The following is a 23,242-nucleotide window of genomic DNA, read 5'->3' as shown; positions in this document are numbered from 1 at the left end:
ACAAACACATGATCCTTACAGGCTGTGAACTATTCTGCACATAGATGATTTTGCTTGCTATTTGCTTTTATTTCTGAACATCTTTCCCTTCCTTTTCATGCTTTTCTTTGACTGGCCTTGTTACACGATCATAAGAAGGTGGACAAAGTGCTGTTGATGCGGTTACATCAGTTTTCTCTGTAAATGAGTTTTCATTTAACTTGTCAAGAAGGATTTCATCCTTCACACCCAGACCAGCCCCTCCTTCAGTTTTGTTTTTGTTATAGATAAAGGAAGCTTGTTTTACTGTTCGTTTTAAAAGGTGACGTCTATAAGCCCGTTGAATAATGACAGCAGATACTTCCTCCTGTTTTCGTTTTAATGTGGTTGTAATTGGTTCATAGGAAGCTTTTGAAGGATTGGATGCCATAAACCGATCTTCCATCTGTATTCTGAGGGCGTCCATCTCCCCACTTTCCCCCAAAACACGCTTTGTGAAAGCAAATAAGATGTCAAGGCAGTGAATTCGGTCACCGCTCACCATGGGCAAATCCATTGCAATAAGCTGGACTTTGTTGGGTTTGGGTAGATGAAGAGGAGGCTCAAGTGCTGCTGCAAAATCAGACAGTTTCTCAAATTCCATAAATTGTGTTGCATCAGGATCAAACTTCTCCCAGACTTCGTAGAACATCTCAAAGTCATCCTCGCTCAAGGGTTCAGCACTTTCTTCAGTAGCAACACCAAAGTTCTCCAGAATCACAGCAATGTACATGTTCACCACTACCAGAAATGAGATGATAATGTAGCTGACAAAGAAGAAAATCCCAACGGAAGGGTTGCCGCAGTCGCCTTTCACAGAGCTCCCTGGATGAGCTTTATGGGGATCACAGTCCGGCTCCCCACTGTTAAGAATTGGGGCAAGCAAACCATCCCAGCCAGCAGATGTGGTGATTTGAAACAGGCAGATCATGCTGTTGCCAAACGTTTCAAAGTTGAACATGTCATCTATACCAGCTTCCCTCTTGACATAGGCAAAGTTGGACATGCCAAATATCGCATAGATAAACATGACCAGGAACAGCAGCAGACCAATGTTGAACAGAGCAGGAAGAGACATCATCAAAGCAAAAAGCAGAGTGCGGATTCCCTTAGCGCCTTTAATGAGACGCAGGATTCGACCGATTCTGGCAAGTCGGATGACTCTGAACAGTGTGGGGGACACAAAATATTTCTCAATCATCTCAGCTAAGAACATACCTAAAACAGAAAAAGAAGAAAAAACAACATACATTGCCTCTTAATATCATAGTAGAAATTTAGAAAAATCATTTGAAAATCGGGGGTTCTATGTTGCAATTAAAGATATTCTCTAGATTCCACTTGCATTAATTCTGTTATACCAGTTATGCTTAATTTCTGCAGGTGCAATGTATTTTGAATGATCATAACAGTTTTGATGGCTGGATTAAGTAAATTAGACAAAATGAAATGCTGCATGACTTAGTTGTAAACCTTGCGATGGCAAAAGCTAACCATATAGCTCTATTTGAGTAAAAGTTCACCTTATATTTATTTTACCTTCTTTTTAGTTTAATAAACAAGACTTACCTACTATTGAGAGAATAACAACTACAAAATCAAAAATGTTCCAGCCTATAGTGAAGTAGTAATGGCGAAGTGAAATTAATTTCAGGACACATTCTCCAGTGAAAAGGACAATGAACACCAGGTTTATCCAGTATAAAATATTTTCCATTTCTTTACTCTGGTCATCAGTTTCTACCATCATGGTAACCATGTTAAGACAAATAAGAATCATGATGCTGATGTCAAATACTTGTTGTGTCACAAAATCAAAGACCATGCCTTGGAATTTGTTCTGAGGAGAAAAGAAAAGAAGAAACATCCAATACAGCTGTAATTGTTTTCCTGCAAGAAGAAAGTAGAAAAATACATGCAGTAAGGCCAGTGAGACTTCAATAGAAATGTAACTAGTGACCTTAAGTAGAGTAGACATATTAAAATGAGTATAACAGCTAAGTTCGGCCTCCTTTGTTTGTATATTCATACATAAAACAGTTGCAAAGGAAAAATATTTTACTGTGTTTTCATTTTCCATTTTTGCTGACTGATACACTAGTTAATGATAATTTTCACATGGGTATATTTCTGCTCTCTATATATCAATAAAAATTGAACTGTTCATAAATAGCTATTAGTCTGATGTATATAAATTATTTTACCCCTGGTCTTGGTATAGGTTTTTGTGGTTTTTTGGATCCCAGCTTTTTCATTGCATTGTAATATTTCTTCTGCTCTTCTGTCATAAATATGTCTTGACCTCCAAAGTAAAAACATGAAATCAGAACTGGTTATAACCACATTTATATGCAGTGTTGAAAAAATCTCTTAAAAGGAAACGTGATGTGTTTATTTATTTATTTCAGGAAAATCAGGCTTGCTGAATTGGGGAAAACCTCTTAGCTATCAGATGCAGCTGTCTGAAATCTAAGCATTTAGTCCAGAAGTTGTCTGGACTTCCAGTGCTGCATTTCACAAAAAAACAGAAACGCAGCATTCTTCTGCAGTTATTTTCCTTGAGCTGCAAGAAAACCTTTTCAGTACCTCTTTTATTTTATAGGAAGAGATAGAGTAAACAGCATCTGAGATAAACTCAAATAGTCTGGGCTGCTCAGTACAGTCACTTCTGAACTGCGATTTTAATGCAACAAAGGAAGCAGACAAACTCGAGTTTTCTGTGCATGAATGTGTTAGTGCTTTACGTATCTCTAATTTAGCAATCACAACAGTAGCATTGGGACTCAAAGTCTTCAAGATTTTTGAGAGATGGATTTTCAGACTTTTTAGAACACAGCCAAAGACTGAAGCACTCTCGATACTGTTAACAGCAAAATGGTCTTTTGTCTTGTTTAGCTTTCATGTTCAATGAAGTTCTGATTAGCCAAAGCCAGAACTGGCCTTTGGAGTCTGACAGGGAAGATAAAGAGAGAATTATAGGTCTTTCATGGCATCCTAACCAAAATCCACTGCCCATAATAGCTTTCTCATAGAGACAGCTTGAATGAAAACTCATCAGACTCCACATACCTCTTGAAGTAAATTTTTCCTGGATAAAAGATACTTGCAGACATCTGATTCCAGGAATGTCTACAAAGACATAGGACTTGGATGCAGCCCTTTTGTGGATGTTTGGGAAGCCTGAAGAGATGGGAATGGATACACCATACACTGGACAGGCTCCCTAACCATATTCCTCTAGGCCTTAAGCATGTATGGCTTCCAAAAATCTTACTTAGCATCTCTCATTAGTAACATAAACCCACAGGAAGATCACTAAGGTAAAATTACTCCAGTAATTCATAGCTGCTTTTGTCCTTTAGCTTTCATTACCTTATCTATTTACAGAAAATAGTTTTAAAGATGAGCATCTGATACTCAGACCATCTATACCAGTGAGATTATCTACATCTACACAATGAAACAGTTAAGAAAGGCCATGAGATAGCTACAAACTGCTCCTGTTCTGTATAATTTCAGATCCTTTAGTGGCAAAAAACTTGAACACTGGGATCATTAAAGCAGCATCTGTAGTAGTGTGATGAAAGAATGCTTTATTTTTCATAACCAGGTAGCTATTTTGTGTTTGTGTGTGCTGAGAGAATCACTACAAATCATAAAAAAAATCAATACATTAGTAATGCTTTAATGTACAGGCCTAAGTTAGGCATTTGATCATGTAAGGAGATTTCATGCAGTTTAGGCATGGAAAAGCAGATGACTTGAGGAAGACTAAACTGGACATTGAATGCAGAAGGGTCTGTGATGTTAATACATACTACGTTTTATATGCTAATATATTTCAGCTTTTTCAGTTTTGAACAAACCTTGTGCTTATATTCCATATGTCATGCACTTGTAAAAAAATGCAATATTTTAGAATATCTTTAGAAGAGAAATGAAACAATACTTATCTTCTTTTTTTGCTGATTGAAGTTATCAATAATGACACCAATGAACAGGTTCAGGGTGAAAAAAGAACCAAAAATGATAAAGATGACAAAATACAAATACATGTACAGGTTGTCTTCATACTTGGGTTGCTGTAATATCTAAGGACAAAAGAAAAAAGAAAGTGAAAGGTCTCACATGATTATTTCAACTGAACAAGTGGCACCCTAGGGCAAAATATCCTTAATATTTTTTGTCTAGACAATACTCCTGTAATCTATTTCAATGTATTTTGTCTATTCCATGTATTATTCACAGCATCTGACAGTTTTCCACAATTTGTTAGAGCAGAATCTCATATTAGTTAATTTAATTTTGTTTCATTGTATTGTATGAATATCATTTTTTGAAGATATAGAAATACACACTTGTTGATAGATTGACCTCAAGAAAGAAAAAAGATAATTTAGAAATATTTGCAGTACTTACATCTCTTGAGTCAATAGCTGCATACATAATATCCATCCAGCCTTTAAATGTAGCCTGTAAACAGTACACACCTGTTTAAGCATAGAGCTTGAAGACAATTCATGTAATTATTTCAGCAACTGAGTAGAGCACCAGAAATAATTAGCATAACATGAGTTTTTAGATAATTTTGTCTCTCTTTTTTCACAGCTGCTCATCCGATACATTGCTGTGCATTCCCGTTGTCTCTATATGACCACTTTAAGCAGTAAGTGTAATTAACTTATTTCTAAATAATTATCACAAATGATAGAATGCAGTATCTAAATGTCCAACAAATCTTGTCAAACTGCAAAGGCTACATACAGCTGGGAAATAGCTTTATGGAACTGAGTTGCCACCACTGAAGACTGATGTGGAGTCCCTCTCAAATCAGTCAGAAAGGTGGCAACCAAAGGGAAGCAGAACTTTGATCAGCTCAGAAAAGGTATTTTCCTATCAATCACAATTCTAATTTTTCTCTACTTCAAAAGACTTTACCTGATTTAGGAATTCTATTTTCACTTTAAATATATTGTATTGTGTTTTACAGAGCTTAGATCCATCAGATATGTTCTGAAATAAACTGATAAGAAAAATATGTGTTTTATGTGGATCAAAGACTTAACAAGCCTCACAGGTGGCAGTATTTACTGGATTTTTATAGCTATTTCCTCTGCCCAAAATCCATAAATGATTATATTTGACAGAGAGGTGTAGATTGCCTTATCTGAGTTCAAAACAGAAAGCAATTTTCTCTGTTGTAGAAATAAGTTCTTTTGACTAGGCAACACCTCCAAGTAGATATCACTCAGTTTTTAATCCAGTTGTGCCCAGAATAAAACAAAAAAGTGAAATAGTTCTTTGCTATTTAATTCCTATTATAATTCTGCTAAACAAGGCTGCAAACCATCAGTTTCTTCATATTCCTTGCCACAGAGATCAGCTGCAGAAACAAGTTGAGAATGGTACACTCTTCATCTGTGGTTATTTCTGTATCTCCATCATCTTCAGGCTTCATTTCTAGTGAAGGTTTCAAAAAGGCTTTGCTTATGCAGCATACAAAGGAGCTGGCATTGTCCTGAAGTGAACTTAAAGGAAAAAAGGTCCCCTGAACTTTTGAGACAGTGGAATACTAAAAAGAGCTGATTATCCTGAGATGCAAATCCAGTTTGCAACAACTTTCACATCTTGGGGCCAACACAGAAAATACTAAATTCTAGCAACGTACAGTATGGTGGTGAAATCAAACTGTAGTATCAGAGGACCAATAAATCTGGAACAAGTAGAAGTCTCAGCTGAAGAATTTAAAGGGGAATATTTGCACTGCAAGGGATTAGGAGAGGTAGGATCAGCTTTATTTATCTAATTCTTAATGTATGTTTAACCTGTTCTCAAAGACTTTAATGATGGACACTCCACAACGTCATAAAAATATATATTCCATCCCTTATCTTGATTTTTTTCCTGATATCTAAATCCTTCTGTTGCTGTTTAAGAGTGTCACTTGTCATAATCGTTACATACCTGGAGAACTGAGTACTAATCATCCTTTGTGTAGCACCTTTTACTTATTTGGAAACTGTTGCTGCCTTTCTTCATTAGGCTGTGATCACTGTTCCTTCAATTTTCCACGTAGATTCTGTTTTCCAGAACTCTGGTCATTCTCATTATTTTCCTCTGAGCTTTCTTCCACTAGTTCATCTCTTGAAATGGTAACCAAATCTGGACTCAGTATTTCCGCTGAGGTCTTAGAAGGTCTAAATAAGGCAGGATGACTATTTCATGTCTTACAGGCGCTATTTTTGTTTCTGTCTTGATACCTTATTTGCATTTTTTGGAATGTCATAACTTAGGTTGAAATCAGCATTTCAACCTGTAACACTAAATGCAAATAATGGGCATACTTTTACATCAGAAAGATGATACAAAGGATGGCTCTTCTGCAAAGTGTGTGCTGTTGCCTCAGATTCAGACGCATGATGATCCTTGCATATCATCCTTCGGGCAAGGTGGCATTATTGGTTTTTGGAAATTTATTGGTGTACCCTAGACCGATTAGACTGAATGGAAAAAAAAACCCAGACTAATTTAAAAATATTAAGCTTCACCATCATCAGTAAAGGACTCCATTATAAAGAGACAGTTTCTTTCAGCTAGTGCTAGGAAAAAGAGCTGAAGAACTGAGCTGCTTGTTGTTATAATTAAAAAGGAAAATTGAAGAGTATGGGGGGGGTGGAAAATATAACATTTTACTATCTTGCAGTTCAAAATATCTAAAGTAAAATACCTGTTTTTCCACAATTAATTTAACAAAACAATAAGATATCACCATTCTTGAAGAAATAAAGTAAAAAATCCCCAAACCTAATTAAAATTAAGTAATTGCAATAATAAAAATGTTCCCTCATCATACTATTTGTTTTATTCTAAATCTCTTCTGAAAATCGGTAGGAATCAGTGAATACAACCATCATTATGCAAACCCCTTTACACCAGTTAAGAACTTATCTGCAAGTAAACGGATTCTTAATTCCCAAAGCAGAAGCATCAGTTCAGTAGGAGAACTTGTAATTTTTAAATATGTTGATTGAACAATAGCAAACAATGGAACTGGAGGTTCAGTGTCAAGGCATCACATTTGGTGAAAGAAGGTTATTTCTACTGCATTCAGTAGAAGCTTAGGCCTGGCCATGTTAGACTTAAATTTTATCTGCAATACACCTTCTTTAACAGAAATAAGGTAGTAATTGGGCATTTGTGCATAATGAATAGAAAATAAGACAGAAATATTACTAAGAGAACAAATTCTTAGTTTCCTTTTTGTATATTCAAATATAAAAATATATTGTATACTCTCAGTGACACAAAATCAGGAGTAATTAATTGATTTCAAAGATTACAGCAGTGTAACTGAAACTGGCATCTGTTCCAAATGTTGTTTTCCCCAAAGAAATTTGAAAGACATATATTCAAATGCAGATTCAAATGTAGTTAGAAAAAGCAACAAAACAAAAATCTCCCAATCTACTGTTGTTAAAGGTACATAGACTTTTTTCACTGATTAATAATTTCTAATGGAGCTGTAAGTAATGCTGGAGTTTCACCAGTCCATTGCTTTACCAGAAATAACCACCAGGAAGACTGACATTCCCTTTTGGAGATACAATAGCAACTTGCTTTTAAGATACTAACCTGCTGGAACTTTGGAGCCATCCTGATCTTATAGCCCTAGAATTCAGCTTCTGATTTTTTTACCCTACACTTGATAAAATGTGTTTTCTTATTTAGATTGGTAACAGAAGAATAATATAACATTGTGCTTTGAGACCCGCTGGTTCTCCACATTTTATCCCTGTAAGCAGGATATATGCTTATCAGCAGGATAAAAGCAGGTCTCCGGGAGTTTTACTTACCAAAGAATCCAAACACTAGGTTTAAGTTAAAAAGGTGTAAGGCCATAAAATTATCAGGGCAGATGTCACATCTCTCTGTGTACACCAGCCTCTTCCTCTTCAATCACTGATGTATGCAAACTGTGAAAGGAATTTCTGCAACACATCTGTCTCCGCTTTGATGCTTTTTTCTTTATGGACAGAGAAACACTCAAGCAAGTTCAGACCAAGAAATGAAAAAATAAGTTTGTAGATCCATGTAGACCAACATGAGCTACGCTGGATCATAGAAGAAAAAAATTCTTATAGAGAGAATATGTACTTATATGACCAATGGCATGAATATTTACACTCCAGCTTCAAATTATGTAAGAATTTTGGAAAATAGTCTCAGTTCAACAATGTCTATAAACTTGGTTAGATCAATGGCATATACTGTTAGCCTGTATTTTGGGGCAGAAAGAATTGTAACGCTGCTATCAATACTAAAGATTTTCCACACACACATACCTCCCCAAAAGAAGAAAAATACAATATGCAAACCAAAAATTAGTTTGTGTTCTTTTCTTAGGTCCCTCATTCCTCATCACCTCCAAGGAACCTCAAGAGCCTCTCAGAGAGTTCTTTTTGATAAAAAAAGCCACTGCCACACATTTCCAATCTATTTTTTTGAGACTAGAATATTTCTTTCAAAAGTTATCCCACTTCTTTTGAGTATTTCTGTGTGAAATATCTGTTTCTATATCACTCTTAAAAATGAGATTTTTTTTTTCCCTGTGATGATTAGACTCCTCTATTACTAGAAAAGTCTTTTCATGATTCAAAAAATAAATTATTCATGAGACTCATTTGTGTCTTTCCCAGAATAATAAGGTCCTCGGTGCTAGGGTCTGGAGGTGTTTTGGCTTGTTCTTTTTCTTTTCCGTGAAATTGGCACTACTTCCAGTAGTGGTCACTCCAGACAGAAAACCTCAGTGATGCAGAAAAATATTTATGTTGTGTTACAGAAAAGCTGAAGGGAATTACAATACTCTTCGACTGGCTCAAAGGGCATAAGTAAGAGGGGGGAATCGAGAATGGAAGTAATACTGGAATGTAAGAGGCAGCTTTCTGTAATCAGTTTCTAGCTTCCTGAAAAAGGAACTTTGTATCTGTAATTCATCCATTGATACTTATCACTGAGTTTATCCATAGAAAAATGTCATTCACCTCTATGGGGTTTTTTTCTCAGATTTGCTACAACCTGAACGAAAGTCTGTCCTTGAGGTTGTTCAGTAGACTTTTCAACTAATCATGAAGATGTCAACAGAAGGCCATTAATGTTCAGCTTGCGTGCAGAGAAGGCATATTCACTTGCAACCACGAGTTTTATTCCAGTTTTTCAGGCTTAATACCTTATTTTGGCCCAAATACTCAAGTTTCAATAGCTTAATCTTTGTTTCTGACATAATAATGGATACCTCTAATTAATTCTTAGTATTTACTCATCTTTTCTCTTACTACAAGCTGATTAGGAAAGGTAGGGAAATCTAGGGTTATGACATACCTGTTCACTTCTAATGTTTCATCTGAACACGATGTTCTAGATTCTCATCAAAAGTGCTTTACATATCAAATTGAACATCACCTTAAAGATATCTTTGATTGAGAAAGTGATGTAAGAATCTCAAACATTTTTTAATTGTGGCCTTTCTTGTGTTCCTGAATGTGAAAAAAATATAGATTCTGCATATTTTAAAGCACTAGCTGAAAATCAAGCTGATACTTTGCTTTCTCTGGCCGGGGGCTTTTATAAGTCTGTAACTGCAAAATCACTACTAGCAGCTTACTTACCAAACCCTAAAAGATGTGGAGCCAAGTGTCTGTTTTATGGAATGACAGAAGTGCCCATTTTTCTGGTATGTGAGACAAAAAAATGTGTTCATGTTTTTACAAGCATTTTAGTAATACAGAAAAAAATAAGTGGTCTCATCACTGACATTCTACTCAGACACACAAAAAAATCAATCCATGAGGAAGCCTTTGATATCGGTGCAAAATCTCTGTATTGTAGATACTGCAAAAATAACTGGCTTGTCCTCCCGTAAGAGCTAGCATCCCCCTTGGTAGGTTTAGATTATTTTTTCCTTTGGAAGCATAGGAAAAATTGGCAAATTTCTCCCAATTTGCCTCCCAGAACAATCCAATAATTTAAGAAACTAAGTCTTACTGTAAGAAATATTTGTTAATTTCAGTGAAGATGGAATGAGCTATGCATAGCCGGGAGACTGAAATATGTATGACTGCAAGTAGATGAGTGGGGTGATTGTGGCCACAAAACCAGGAAAAAATGTACCTGGTGTTATTTCTGCCCCAGAGTAGTCTGGGTTACTACTGGAAGAAGCATTGCAAACCACTTGGAAAGAGTGATTTTGCTGATGTCTCATTTCTCTTGAACATGTGTAATAAAGCATTCAGCTCCCCTGGCCCCAAGGGAAATTATAGATCAGTGGATTTCAAAAATAAGACAGAGTAAATAAATATTTAAAGTCTTTCTACTACAATCTAATTTTTTAATCAAAATCAAATTCTATTCAGTAGTTTATTTTTTTAATACTGCTGGTTCCTGCCCTTTCCTGATGTGACAGTAAATACTTAATCAGAATGAAATGTATATTGTCAGAGTTATCAGTCACACAGGTGAGATGCTGTATTAGCCGGGAAAGGCAGCTCACAATGCTCGGAACTATTTTTTTAGACCCTGCGCAGGACCATCTCGGTACCACTGCATCATGTTACTGAAAACTAAGATTTTGCAGAATTACACAGTAACCTCAAAAAAACCATAGAGGTTGCTGAATGCATACAACACAGGTTAGAGTCCAGTGTTTTCTTGAGTAGAGCTGGGTCAATTGGTTAGCTAATCCAAAATCTAAAGACAGTGTTGTCAGGACACAATTTTGATAGGGACGGCATAACCTTATAGTATCTTTTGCATGTATTCCTTTTTTTCTTCTCTCAGTTTTTACTAAATAAAGTCCACTAGGTGCTTATGCACAGAAATGGCAGGGAAAATGTTTCATAGACTGCAGTAACTAATGATATTTTTCTTTTCCTATTTCTCTTCTGAATGAGAAATTGCTTCTTTGATCCCATAAGTCTGCAGTGAGATGGGATTTCCGACCTGGAATTCTTCTCTGTGACTTATTCACACCAATCAGATTTTTGGTTTTCAGCAACAGCCAAGCTTAAAGTATTCAGACAGCTGAATACCATGCCTGGGTGCTTCTAGAAACTTTTAAAGTTAGAAGGGTCTAGAGGACTAAAGGAGCTATAAATGGGAAGAATAGGAATTGTTCTGTCAGATGTCCTAGCAACTCTGTATTCTTCTTTGTAGGCTCTACTTGCTGCTTACTACAAAAAGAGTAATCCGTTATCAGTGCAGCGGTAATACTAAATTACAGATAAAAATCATCAGGCATATCTGTTTTCTGTCTTTTTTGCTTGCATTGCTTTTCACTATTACGTATAAACAATGAGAGGTATATAAAGAGTGATAAAGAGTGATCACTTACTACTTGAAGTAAAGAAAGATACCCAAATCCTACATTATCAAAGTTTACTTTCACGTTTTTCCATCGGGCACTTTGATTGTTTTTTATGAGTTCCTCGCACTGACTAAAATTGTTGATTTGGTCGACTTCAAACCTTTCATCAGTTGTGGTGTTAACACAGTAGTAGAACTTCCCAGCAAACAGATTTACTCCCATGATGCTGAAAATTAGCCAGAATATAAGACAAACGAGAAGCACGTTCATGATGGATGGAATTGCTCCTAAAAGGGCATTCACAACCACCTAGTACACAAATACAGGGGAAAAAAGAAAAGAGTGTAAGAATATTTACAGCAGTAAAGGCTTGTATACTGTTTTACCAATGCTTAATAAAAGGTTGTTCAGAAACTAATACTGTAAGTGTTAAAGCAGTACATTAATAACTGTAGCATTGCACTGTTCATTTAAATGTTCAACATTAGAACACATAATAAAAGGAAAATAAGTGAGAAGATTAAAATAATTAAAAGAAAAACAAGAGAAGATCTGGTGGTAGAAAGATGAAGCCTGACACTGATATGTTCTATATAAAAAAAAGACAAATGTGTTAAATAAAAATACAGACATAATAAAATTCTAAAAATGCATCAAATTATGTTTAAAATGTTTAAAGAAAAATGGCAACCTATAGGTTTGTTCAACATAGCTTTGAAATTTAAGCTGAAAACATAAATGCCATGAATCTAGAAACTAAGCTCTACATTAAAAGGATTATGCAGGAATTAAATACATATCTTTATTGCCTTTTTGTTCCATGCAGATTATAACAAAGATTAATTTCTTTGTATAGAAAAGCAAGACAGTTTTGCAATATGTGCCTACTTGAATCAACATAATTTATTTCAAGCTCCAGTCTTATTGTTTCATGTATTGCATTTAAGTCAGTAATACCCTTCGTTTATCTGAAGAAGGACATATATCAAGGGCATATTTAAGGGTTTTGATTTTGCATTTTAAATTACTTTTGTCCGGTTGCCTTCTCATCTACTTGCAGGCAAGATGTCAATAATTACTTAAGTAGATAAAAAGTGTATTTTTCTGATATATACAGTAATTAATCACGTGTCTGTCAGAGCTATCAAAGCTTTTGTGATATTTGTTTGGCTGATAGCTCAGCAATCATTTCTCCTTAAGTATCCAATACCAGGTCTCATTTAAAAGTTATATTTTAAATTTTACTTTTTTTTCTTTGTGAAACTTTTAGGACCTTGTAGGAAGGTAAAAGAAAATATATAGTAGGGCTCTGATTCCAGGTAATCCAGCAGCTGCAGTAAGACAGGAAAGGACTGGCATGGATGCTTGGGGTGTATTAAGGCATCATAGTCCATCTTTGTTTCCTTCTTTCTGCAACACAGAAGGATCTTCCCCACTACCAACATAATTCTGAGCAAGCTCAATCTTACTACCTGTATTTCACAGCCTCTTGAAGGCCTTTGGAACCCGAGTATTGTCTCAGCACCCTTCTCCTCCCAAATGTTATGGCCAGGAATTAGGACCTGTTTAGAGATCTTAGGTAGAAATGTTATTTCAGGGCATGTTTTCTTCTCATTTAGAGGGCCTCCTGCATTGACAGAGAGTACAAATGGGACCTTTCTGTAACTGAAAATTCTCCCTATCTTTTATTAAACCAAGATTTTTTTTAAAATTAGCTTTTCTTGGCAGCTTCTTGAGATTTATACTATAGAAAATGTGAAGGTGATGTATGCATAAGATAGCCATTAAAAAAAAATGTTTAAAAGGCTAACAAGGTCCCAGTAATATTCTGAACATCGGAAACCATTTTCAAAGGAGTGAGGGAAATGGTTTTTTACTATCATATGAGGAAAAGAAAACTGTTACTACTTAAACTGATGAAACTGAGGACAACATAATAATTAGGAATGCAATGATTCTGGAACTTATTCCAAGTCTGACCTGATCTGTGAAATTGTATTATGCTATCGCTGCTTTGAAATTCTAGGCCAGCTAGTGCTTGTCTTTTTTTTTTTTTCTTCACCCATAAAAATGTGTTATACTGATTGAATTCCTCCATTTAATCTTGGTAAAAAGCCTGAAAATAAAGATGCCAGGAAAGAAAGATGGGAATTTAGGCCTGCAACTTAAATAAATTAAGGTTACTTGTGCTCACATGAAGAATGGTTTTGCATGAATTGAGTGCCTGTAGCAGTTACCTTTTTAGCAATTCTGAGATCCATTGGACCACAGCACAGATCCAGAACAGGCAGCAGAATACTAACAGTTAAAGTAATTGTTACAACAATGATGAATTGATAATAGTTGTAGAAAGAAAGATTTCTACAAAATGCCATCAGTGCATCTCACATCTTTAGATGAACAGGCAATGCAGTCTCACTGCTGAGACTGCCAAAAGATCAGCCACGTCCTCTTGAATAAGAAGTGACAGGTTCCAGCAACTGTTCCAACAACGGTTCCAGCAATTTATTTCATGTAGGTCCCTGAAAACCCATCAAATGGTAACAATTTTTGGTCATTACTGACCTGGACTGGATGCGAACTGGTGACCTAGAGATGAAAGGCTCTGTATCCTATTACCAACCCCTTGAGCTATCCAGTCCCCCTGGAAGGTTTTTTAAGAAAAGAAGAAAAGAAAATTAAAACTTTTAGAAGTTGTTTTCTGCTTGCATTTTGTTTTTGTTTGATTTTTCATATTGTTTTTATCCAACCAGTGTTAAGCCTTTGACCTACCATACTTATAATGTAAAACTGCATTTCTACGTGCTGGTCAGACGGTCAGCTGACTGACAGTCTACCTGAGGACGAAGTCTTTAATTTCTTCAACATACACAGTTGAAGGCAATTGCTTTATTGATGGATAGAATGCTTTTTTTCATTTACTTTTTTTGGTATTTGTTTTGGGAATAGCTGAGGTATATGACGATAACCAGGACATTAGCTCACATAATATATATCCAAGCTAGCACCCATACATATATACACAACACCTACTCACATAAGTTACAACAAATGGACACAAAAAAGTGAGAACCAATTGAAAAGTGAACTGAATGCAACTGAAAAAATAAAAAGATCAGCTTTTGCTACCAGAGCTGTGCATGTGTATAGCATGAGGGTTGTGCAAAATACCAGCTTATCACTGCTGTATGAGTAGAATATAAGGAAGCTTTACTAGATTCAGCCTTGCTGTGGGACACATCTGAAATACATCATAAGATATAAATTTATTATATTTTCCCACATCAAAACAGTTTCAATAGATCCTGGCATCTCAGCAGCCACAGGCTTTCCAGGAATTCCTACATTGGACCTCACTAATGGATACATCAGGGCCTCCAAAAATCTGTAAACAAAACAAAAACAACCTTCAGTAGTACTTAGCCAATTTTTCCATAACTTTTACAGCTTCTGTGAAGAAGTTCCAAACTCTGTCCCTGGTGCAAATGAGGAGGAAGTTACCAGCTTGGGGATGGAAAGGGAGATTTATGTCAGGAACATTCCTGCTACTTAAAATGGCAAAGTACTTTATTTGCCTCCACTTTGGAAGTTTTCAATTTAATAATTTTAGGCTTAAACAGGAAAAGTTTCTGAAAGATTTGATATGCTAGATCTCACATGAGAGTCCTTCGAAGGGGTCCATCAAAGGCTATAGAGGTTATTTAACTGTTACCTCATATTTTTTTCTGCATGTGCATTCTCAGGTAAGGTTCACAAGCACAGAAAAGCCAAATAGTTTTAACTTCACCAGGACCTTTATGAATGAAATCAAACCTTGTCTTCTATGCATGCTCTATGGCCCTAACAAGCATAAGACATGTTCCTACTGTACTCAGTTCCGTGTTAACTGGAAAAGCCTGAGAAAGCCTTCAGGAACTTCAAGGAGAGGACCAAATGTCCAAAAAAAGGAATAGTGTATTTCTCTTTAAGTGACTATCAGCATAGTCACACAGTTGTAGACTTCAGATCATGCTCGTTACAAGAAGCCATCCATCTCTCTCTTATCAGTACAAAGACTAAAGAGCCAGTAGTTTAAAGACAGTAGCATGCAGATGGAGTTTGACAACAGCTTATGTAGCATAAGCCGCATTAGAGCAAAACGGGAAAATTCATTCCTGACTCAAATGAAATACTAACACTGCCTTGGTCAGGATTTGAGAGTAAGTGTTGCCTTGTCTTGAACAAGTATGAGGTAAGAACATCTGCCATAAGATTATGAATCTTCTGTGCTTAACTGGCCCAAGTCCAGATGTACACAGAAGGAATTTGCACTGAAAGATGAAGGAGGGAGCAAGTGGCCATTGTTTTAGATTCTTGGTAAACAACAGAGGTACAATCCATGAATGGACAGGAATGGAGGCTCAGGTGACATACATGAACTGAGTTTAGCATGTTCTCATAGTGAAGAACTTTGACGACATCACACAAGGAAAGCTAGAAGATGCTGAAAGCACACTGACTTGACCAGATGGTGGGTGTCAGCTAAAAGACAGGTGTATTCTCTCTTAAACTGTGGAGGAGTTGAGGCAAGGGAGGAAAAGACATAAAGAATACAGTAACTTTCCCAGTCAGGGCATCAAAAGAGCATCTGAGAGAGACTGTGGGGAAAGCCCATACCAGAATCAAAAAGATTAGCACTATTTAATAGACCAAGGCAAGAAATCATGGGAATAAACCTCTGCCTTGAGAATTATAATCCCTGGCTCTTTGCATTCATGGGTCCGCATCCACAAGAGAGCCAGTGCACCAGCGGATTTCTTTCTGTTATGGCAGCATAAGCATACCAGTGGACCTTCACCGACCAAGTACCAGCACAGTGAGATCAGCTGTCCAGCATCTGGAATTCAATGCATGGCTCCCCTTCATGTACTTTTAACTGGTAGCTTTTCCACTATCGCTGGATCCTCTATCACATGTATACTATATGTTTTATAGTTTACCCATCATGAAGCATGGGCACATGTTCCTATCAGACCACTCAGAAATATATAATAGGAACTTCTCCATACGCAAATAACAGTGTTTTCCAAAGACTGGTGCATAAAAAAATAGACAGATGCTCATAAAGTGACATGCAATCAAAAAAATTGTTATGCAAACTAAATTTAAGAGAGGTGTGCACCCATTCTGCTCTTTATGTCCATGTGAGAAGAAGACCCCTACATCAAAAAGAAACAAACAAACAAACCAACTCCACCCGCCCACAAGCCCCTCGATTTTGCTAATTGCACAGCAACACCAAATTCAAAATGTCAATTGCCTTATTCACAAAACCTCTTGAAAGGTAATGTGAAATGCAAGGGTAGGAAGTATAGAGCAAAAGGTTCCCAAGAATTCTTTAAAGTACCTTCCCCCCAAAATACTTGAACAGCTCCTCAGTCCCCAGGGATTAAATTCACCTCATAATTATATCTATGAAGAATGGGGAAAGTCTTACAGACTCTCTCTTAGTAAGCTTTTCACACTTTGGGGATCATAGCTGGCTTCAAGTTTATGAGATGGCAGTTTCTGGCATTTCACTACAAAATTGTATACATAATCTGGAACCTTGTAGATATGCAGTGTGATGTAAAACACAAGACTAGATTTCCAGAAGAGAAGTACCTTAAGAAACGTGCAATTCCTTCAATTTTCTCATTTGGTTTGTCAGGTAAAAAGAGGAAATGCTTGGACCTGCAGAGTAATCAGTGATGATAAAGTCTTAATCAACAAACCAAATCAACGGAAAAAAATCTCAGCAAATAGTATTTTCATTGGTTATGAGATCATCCACCAGTGCAGTGATGAAACTTGCTACTATCCAGGTTTGTGCAAAGATTAACAAGGGTGAAGGTGAGCTTAAATATTTAAATAATTCAGACTAAAACTGTTAAATCCTTAAAATAATTCAGTTGGAAGATGTCCAGCTTATGATAACTATTTGAGTTCATTTTCATCGCAAAAGCATTCTGTGACACTGAGATAATGATTGGCAATGTGCTATCCCTCAGTAAAGTGTAAACAATCTCTAACAAAATACATAGTTTGCCTTAATGCCATATACATGCATGTAATTTATTCTTCACTACATGATCTATGAATATGTAAGCCCAGAATTACAAAACGTTTTGAAAAACATTTAGAAAAGTTAGAAGCAAACGAAAAAATAAAACTGAAATCAGCAAACTAATGCTTACCCTTAATTCAGGATCACTACAAAGTAGCAAATAGAAAGTTTGTAAATTATGATAATGAGCAAAGATATTATTTAAATCGAGAAAAATGCATAAAAGGTCGTTTCACGAAAGAAATGAAAGCAATCTGTCAGTGTTAGAACTGGCATGAGAAGCACCTTGCATATGAAACAATTGAAAAAAAATGAGTATTTAAGACAAGATTTATGATAAGGTTTTCGATTTTTTAGTAAAATGAAGACTGTACTGGGAATACAGGATGAAGATTATTAGAAAACTACCATTTAAAGCAGCAATTGTAAAGAAAAATTTGGACTTTACTGGGAGTCTGCAAAGAGAAGATAGGCAGATGGAAAGAATAGGAGACCTGACAAGGAGGTACAGCTTGATACTAACAGTTATGAACAAATGAAGTTGACGAAAGAGAGGAAAGATCTCAGAGGAAAAGAAAATCACTCCCTTAACAACCGCAGCCCTTTCTACTTTTTCTTCCTTCATCGTTACTGTACAAGTACAGCTGACTGAAGAACATTTCTACTAAATAATTTTATCTTCAAAGAAAATACTTACTCAAACACTTATTACACAAACTATTTTTACAAGACTTTGTGCTGGAAAAATTTCCTGCTATTGGGTGATGAGTTTATATCTTGGAAAGCTGGAACTGTTAGCAGGGATGTTCAACTAGATGATGTCAGGAGGTCACTTCTAACCTCAATGATTCTACAGATCTGTCCTAGCTCTTATAAGAAAATATCACTTGCTTAAAGTACCAACAAAAGCATTTCTTATTCATGTAAAATCTATTCAAAGCAAGCTACACTGCTGGATTTAACCAAATACTGGAGTTCCCAAAGCAGTTTTGGTTCTGTTTCTCACCAGAAATCAAGTATACAACAACACAGAAGAAAAGACATAATTTAAAATACTGTATGATGAAATACAATAATTATCTGCTAAGCAATAAATTACAGGGCTGCATTTGTTTGAGAAGACCTGGTAAATATTGTAAATACACATGAGTATGAAAACAGTGATTATTTCCTGTGGGAACAATATCTTTGAATTTCACCGGAGGCAGTAAAAAACAAAAACCAAAAAACTCCCCACACCTGTTTTGCTCTTTCTGTTGCATAAAAGAAATCTTATTGACCTTTATGTGTTTTTTAGCATTTTGTATTAAAATATAAACTATATTATGTTCCTCATCCAAATTTCATTAAATTTTGATCCTAAAAGTAAGGATTTTTTTCAAGATAAAAACATCTGATAGTGAATGCAAATTTTTATATCACTGATGTGTCTCTTGAGGACATTCCTAAACTCCAGGAAAGATATTACAAAAATAATACTGCTTTTGCCATTTTATAAAAATAACAAAAATAGTTTCAAACACAGGCCAAAGATGACTGAATTCAGATTCAATAAAGGATATGTTATATGGTGTCTCACGTTATTTATATACACCTAGAGTGATTTGCTTAACGTAAAATGTAGGGTGTTAAAAAGTATGCAAAAATTTAAATTGCAATTATATAAATATCTATAGATGTGACTATTCAGATCATAGTGTTTTGGTGTGTGCTTAATGTATTACAAGTAATGTTCAAAACTTTCTATGAGATGTTTTTGAATGTATGTAGCTATAAATTGAGTAACAGAGTAAAGCACAGACCTTTCCAAAACAATACAAAAGCCAGATTCAAATTTTTAAAGAAAGCCATTTCTTATCTTGGTTTAAAAAGCATCTGAAAATCTAAAAATAGCTGAGACACCTGTCTCCTGCAAGAACTCGGCACTAAATAATAATACTGATTTTATCAAAACTTTTCATGTTATTTCTCTAACATCAGAAATTTCAAAGGATTTCCAAATATTTAAAGCAGTTAAGAAGGGCGTGTAGGGTGAATAGTTTTTGCTCCTAGGGGATCTCCAACAAGATTGTTTCTGCTTCTAACCCTAAATACACAATGTAGTGGTCAGTCACACTGCAATCAGTAAGGGTAGAAAAGGGGGAAATACTGTACCCATAATACAGATAAGGGGAGGAACCTGTGGTCCACCCCATCCAAGCTGAAGAAAGGTTATCCTATATGAAATAGAAATATAGCCTGTTATTAGTTGTGAATCTGTAATGACAGACACTTGATGTAATGTTTTATAACTCAATCATATGAGAAATGTCTCTCTCCTACTGATGAAGTTTGGAGTACTCTTGAAAATGCCTCATTATCGCTTTCTTGGTTGAATTTTAGAGGATATTTAGGACATCAAATACTCTAATTTAATTTTAGAAGTTATGAAATTGGACTGGAAATTTGAAATACAGTAAATGTTTAAAGCCATCAGCCAGAAATATGCATAAGGCATGCAAAACTGAAAGTGCAAGTGGATTTCAGATTGTTTGCTGCCTTCTACTATTTCTCTAATAAATAAATCAAGCACGGCATGACATGCTTTATTTTGTGGAATTAGACACAAATGCATGCTTTATTGTCACTTAATTCTCTATCTCAGCAAAGCAATGTATACTCAGTATTCTACATTTACAAGTAGCATACCAATTCAGAACTAGTGCAAAAGCATTATATTGCAAGTACTTAAAAAGCTAAACAAAAAGCAATGGGTATATTCAAATCTCAGTTTGCAGATATTTCTGCTCAGTACATACACTAATTGAGATGAGAATATAAACCCTAAGACAGAAGTTTAAATTGAATTAAAGCAATCCTTTACTTTGCCTTCCAGCATCTGTGTGGAGTTGGGTTTGAGATTCGCTTTAGAAAGTATTGTAATTTCTCAGAATTCAATATACTAGCTGATATTTTAAATGCCTTCAATATGGCAAAACTCACTTTTTGCTCAAGGCAAGCACAAGCTATGAACTAGTTGTACCCTATTTTGGTGTAAGTGATTCATATATCTTATATTCACTTTGGAAATAGAATTTATCCCATTTATGAAACAGCATCATTACGAAATTAAGTTGTAACTACAGAGTATAACTGCAGACTTTTAAGAATATAACTTTAAAAGTGAAGTATGTTTCATATTTAGGATTAAAAAATAGTTCTGTGTATTTATTGACTATGTAAAATGCTGTATTCTTCTAATTCACCAGAATGGTAAACTTACTTAAGAAAAAGAACACTTTAAAGTAGCTGAGAACTTAGCAGATAGTTTCACAAAATGTTGCAGAGCTTTTTACATACAGGGACTTTTGTGGAATACATATGATCTCTTATATTTTCAAGACAAAAACTGCACAGTTTTGTACATGGGAGTAAACATGAATATTATAAATACATGCTGAATAAAAACTCAGCTTGTTTTGTTGTAGTACTGTGTAGGTATAGGCAATGTAAGAAAGCAAAGAGGGCTGATTTATTTTTACATTCTGCTGGCAGATAAAAGAATCTGCGTTAAAGGATTTTTATGAAATGAACTCAGTTTCTGAGAAGACTGTAATTTGACTAGAGTCTTATTGTGAGCTGAGCTGGTCAATTATTTGGTATTTGAACCTTTTTACTGTTCGTGAGTCATTCATCAAGTAATGCTACTATCTGTCAATGAGCTGTTGTGAGTACTTGCCAAGTGCTTTGGAAAATCCATTTTCAGAAATACATGTAACTAATAGCAAGCAGAGGGCCTATACAGTTGGCCAGTCAAATTTGCTAAGCAATTGGAATTAGGTATTTCATTGATTGTCATTAACGTTGGAGGACGGAGCTGAAACTTTTTTTCTGCTTTTCCAGACTTGTCTGTGATTCCTGTACAGTAAGGTGCTCGTGAATTATTCATTTTGAGTATCTGAAAATCTATCATATGATTTGGCTTCTGGCATAGTTTCATAGATATTCAATGAGAAATAAGGGAAAGCAGTAAATAGATTTCAAATAACAGGTACTTTTCTTTGAGCATGAATATCCTAAATCTTTTAAGTGGAAAATTTACTAAGGCAATTACGTAAGGATAAAGAAAAATGGAATAAAACATTTGGCAACCGATTTTGACATTATCTTTCTTGAAATGATCTGTTTTTTCCAACATCATCTAAAGAGCTGTATTTCTTATCCCTGTTTCACTTCTGTACTGGTCTCACAGTCCTCCTGCAGCTGACCAGAACATTATTAAAAAAGTAAAGCTGACAGCAATTTCCCAACATTTATCTGTATAAAACCACATGTATCTGAATGTTCATGAACAGTAAGTACAAAGAAAGACAAAGAGAAAATGGCTAAATCAAATAGTAATTCCAAACTGAAATGAAAATTCATACATTCTGTAGTACTTGACCAGCTCGTACCCTGCTGAATATCAATTAATAAATTTCAAATGATGAGAAAACTGTTAAAAGTCATTTTGCTATATGAAACTGAAATTCATTAATCTACTAATCACTGGTTAGCAATTTTTTTTTTCTGATGCATTCTGAAGTAGAGATATGTAGCCTGATGAATACAATTTAAGGAACAGAATTCTAAGCCTCAATTTGACCTGATTAAGCTTAGATTTGTACCTTAAGGTTGTTCAGACAGTATATTCCAGGCTATTCCACTGGTTTCTAATTGTCTTGAAATTCATAGTTTCCTCTTTTTTTTCCAGGAAGCAGCAAAAAGCATTCTCTTAAAACATATTTCAATGACATGCATATAGAGTTAGTTTGTATTCAGTGGCTTTAAGGAACAGAAGGTATAAACAAATGAAAAAAATAAGTTAAAATGCTTTATTGAGTGAGATGAATAGTAAGCAGGGCCTCTGTGTTACTGAATAAGAAATAAATAATCATATATATATATATATAGTATTGAATAGAGATTTGTTGAAATAAGAAAAGCATTTACCTTAGAAAAAGAATTTCATAAAGACATCAAATAACTTGATTTGTTTTTAAAGTCAGCTAAACTCAGAAATAGACATAAACCACTAGCAGGTATGAATATATCTCTAGTACCATCTAGTAAAATTCAGTGGGGTTAGACCAAAGATGGTTCATCAAATATGAAGAAAAATGAAGGATTTCAACTGGCAACAGAAAATATATTTATTAACTAATGCTAAATTAGATTCCTGTATAAATATTGTGATAGGCTTATCAGTAAACAATTAATAAAATCTTATTACATTTTATTCATTATTGTCTGCTGAAAGAGTTCATAGTTGGTAATTTCAAAACCTTGTATGGAAAACTCCTGAGATTGGCTAGAAAGTAAAGTAACCTTAATGAATGTAACTTCTATGCAATACTGCATATGGATTTAGGCGAATTGATGAAGCTTTTTGCTTATCTGTTAGTAAAAGATATGCAGTAGATAAAAAGATAGTGCAGCCTTTCTGCATGGACTTGTCATTCCTTATTCTGCATGCATGGATTCTTTCTATGCATGCATAGTTTCAGATTCTTTCATGTTGTCTTACCCTCATGCCTTCAAATCGTGACAAAGCTCTTAGAGGTCTCAAAGCTCTTAGTGTCCTAAGGGACTTAATGGCACCAAGTTCAGAGTAACCCAATGCATTTGCTGTTAAGCTAACCAAAGAGACCTATATGAAAACAGGAAAGTAAAAATTATTATATTGTACATACTGCTTTACATACCATAGATGTGAGATATAAACTTCCTTACAATAATCTAATTTTGGACCACTTTCTTCT

At 35.2% G+C, this 23,242-nt stretch overlaps 1 protein-coding gene across 11 annotated transcripts in view; it reads right to left on the bottom strand.

The window, feature by feature from the left end:
• Positions 1-43: 43 nt before the first annotated feature.
• LOC309441200 (sodium channel protein type 1 subunit alpha) overlaps positions 44-23,242 on the bottom strand; it is a gene marked incomplete at its 5' end in the record, with an annotated part of 68,100 nt that continues 44,901 nt past the window's right edge. For all 11 annotated transcript variants that reach the window (XM_082055707.1, XM_082055705.1, XM_082055709.1 and 8 more), the window contains 7 exons: positions 44-1,236; positions 1,588-1,858; positions 2,223-2,347; positions 3,968-4,109; positions 4,438-4,491; positions 11,405-11,686; positions 23,008-23,130. In XM_082055707.1, coding sequence (XP_081911833.1) covers positions 68-1,236; positions 1,588-1,858; positions 2,223-2,347; positions 3,968-4,109; positions 4,438-4,491; positions 11,405-11,686; positions 23,008-23,130 — 2,166 coding nt within the window. In that variant the 3' untranslated portion in view covers positions 44-67. The remainder of the gene's footprint in view (positions 1,237-1,587; positions 1,859-2,222; positions 2,348-3,967; positions 4,110-4,437; positions 4,492-11,404; positions 11,687-23,007; positions 23,131-23,242) is intronic.

The sequence above is a fragment of the Streptopelia decaocto genome (genome assembly GCF_964273445.1).
Source record: "Streptopelia decaocto genome assembly, chromosome: 6".
Lineage (NCBI taxonomy): Eukaryota > Metazoa > Chordata > Aves > Columbiformes > Columbidae > Streptopelia > Streptopelia decaocto.
Note: the sequence above shows the minus strand (reverse complement) of the source record. Positions and strands in the feature narration are given on the sequence as shown.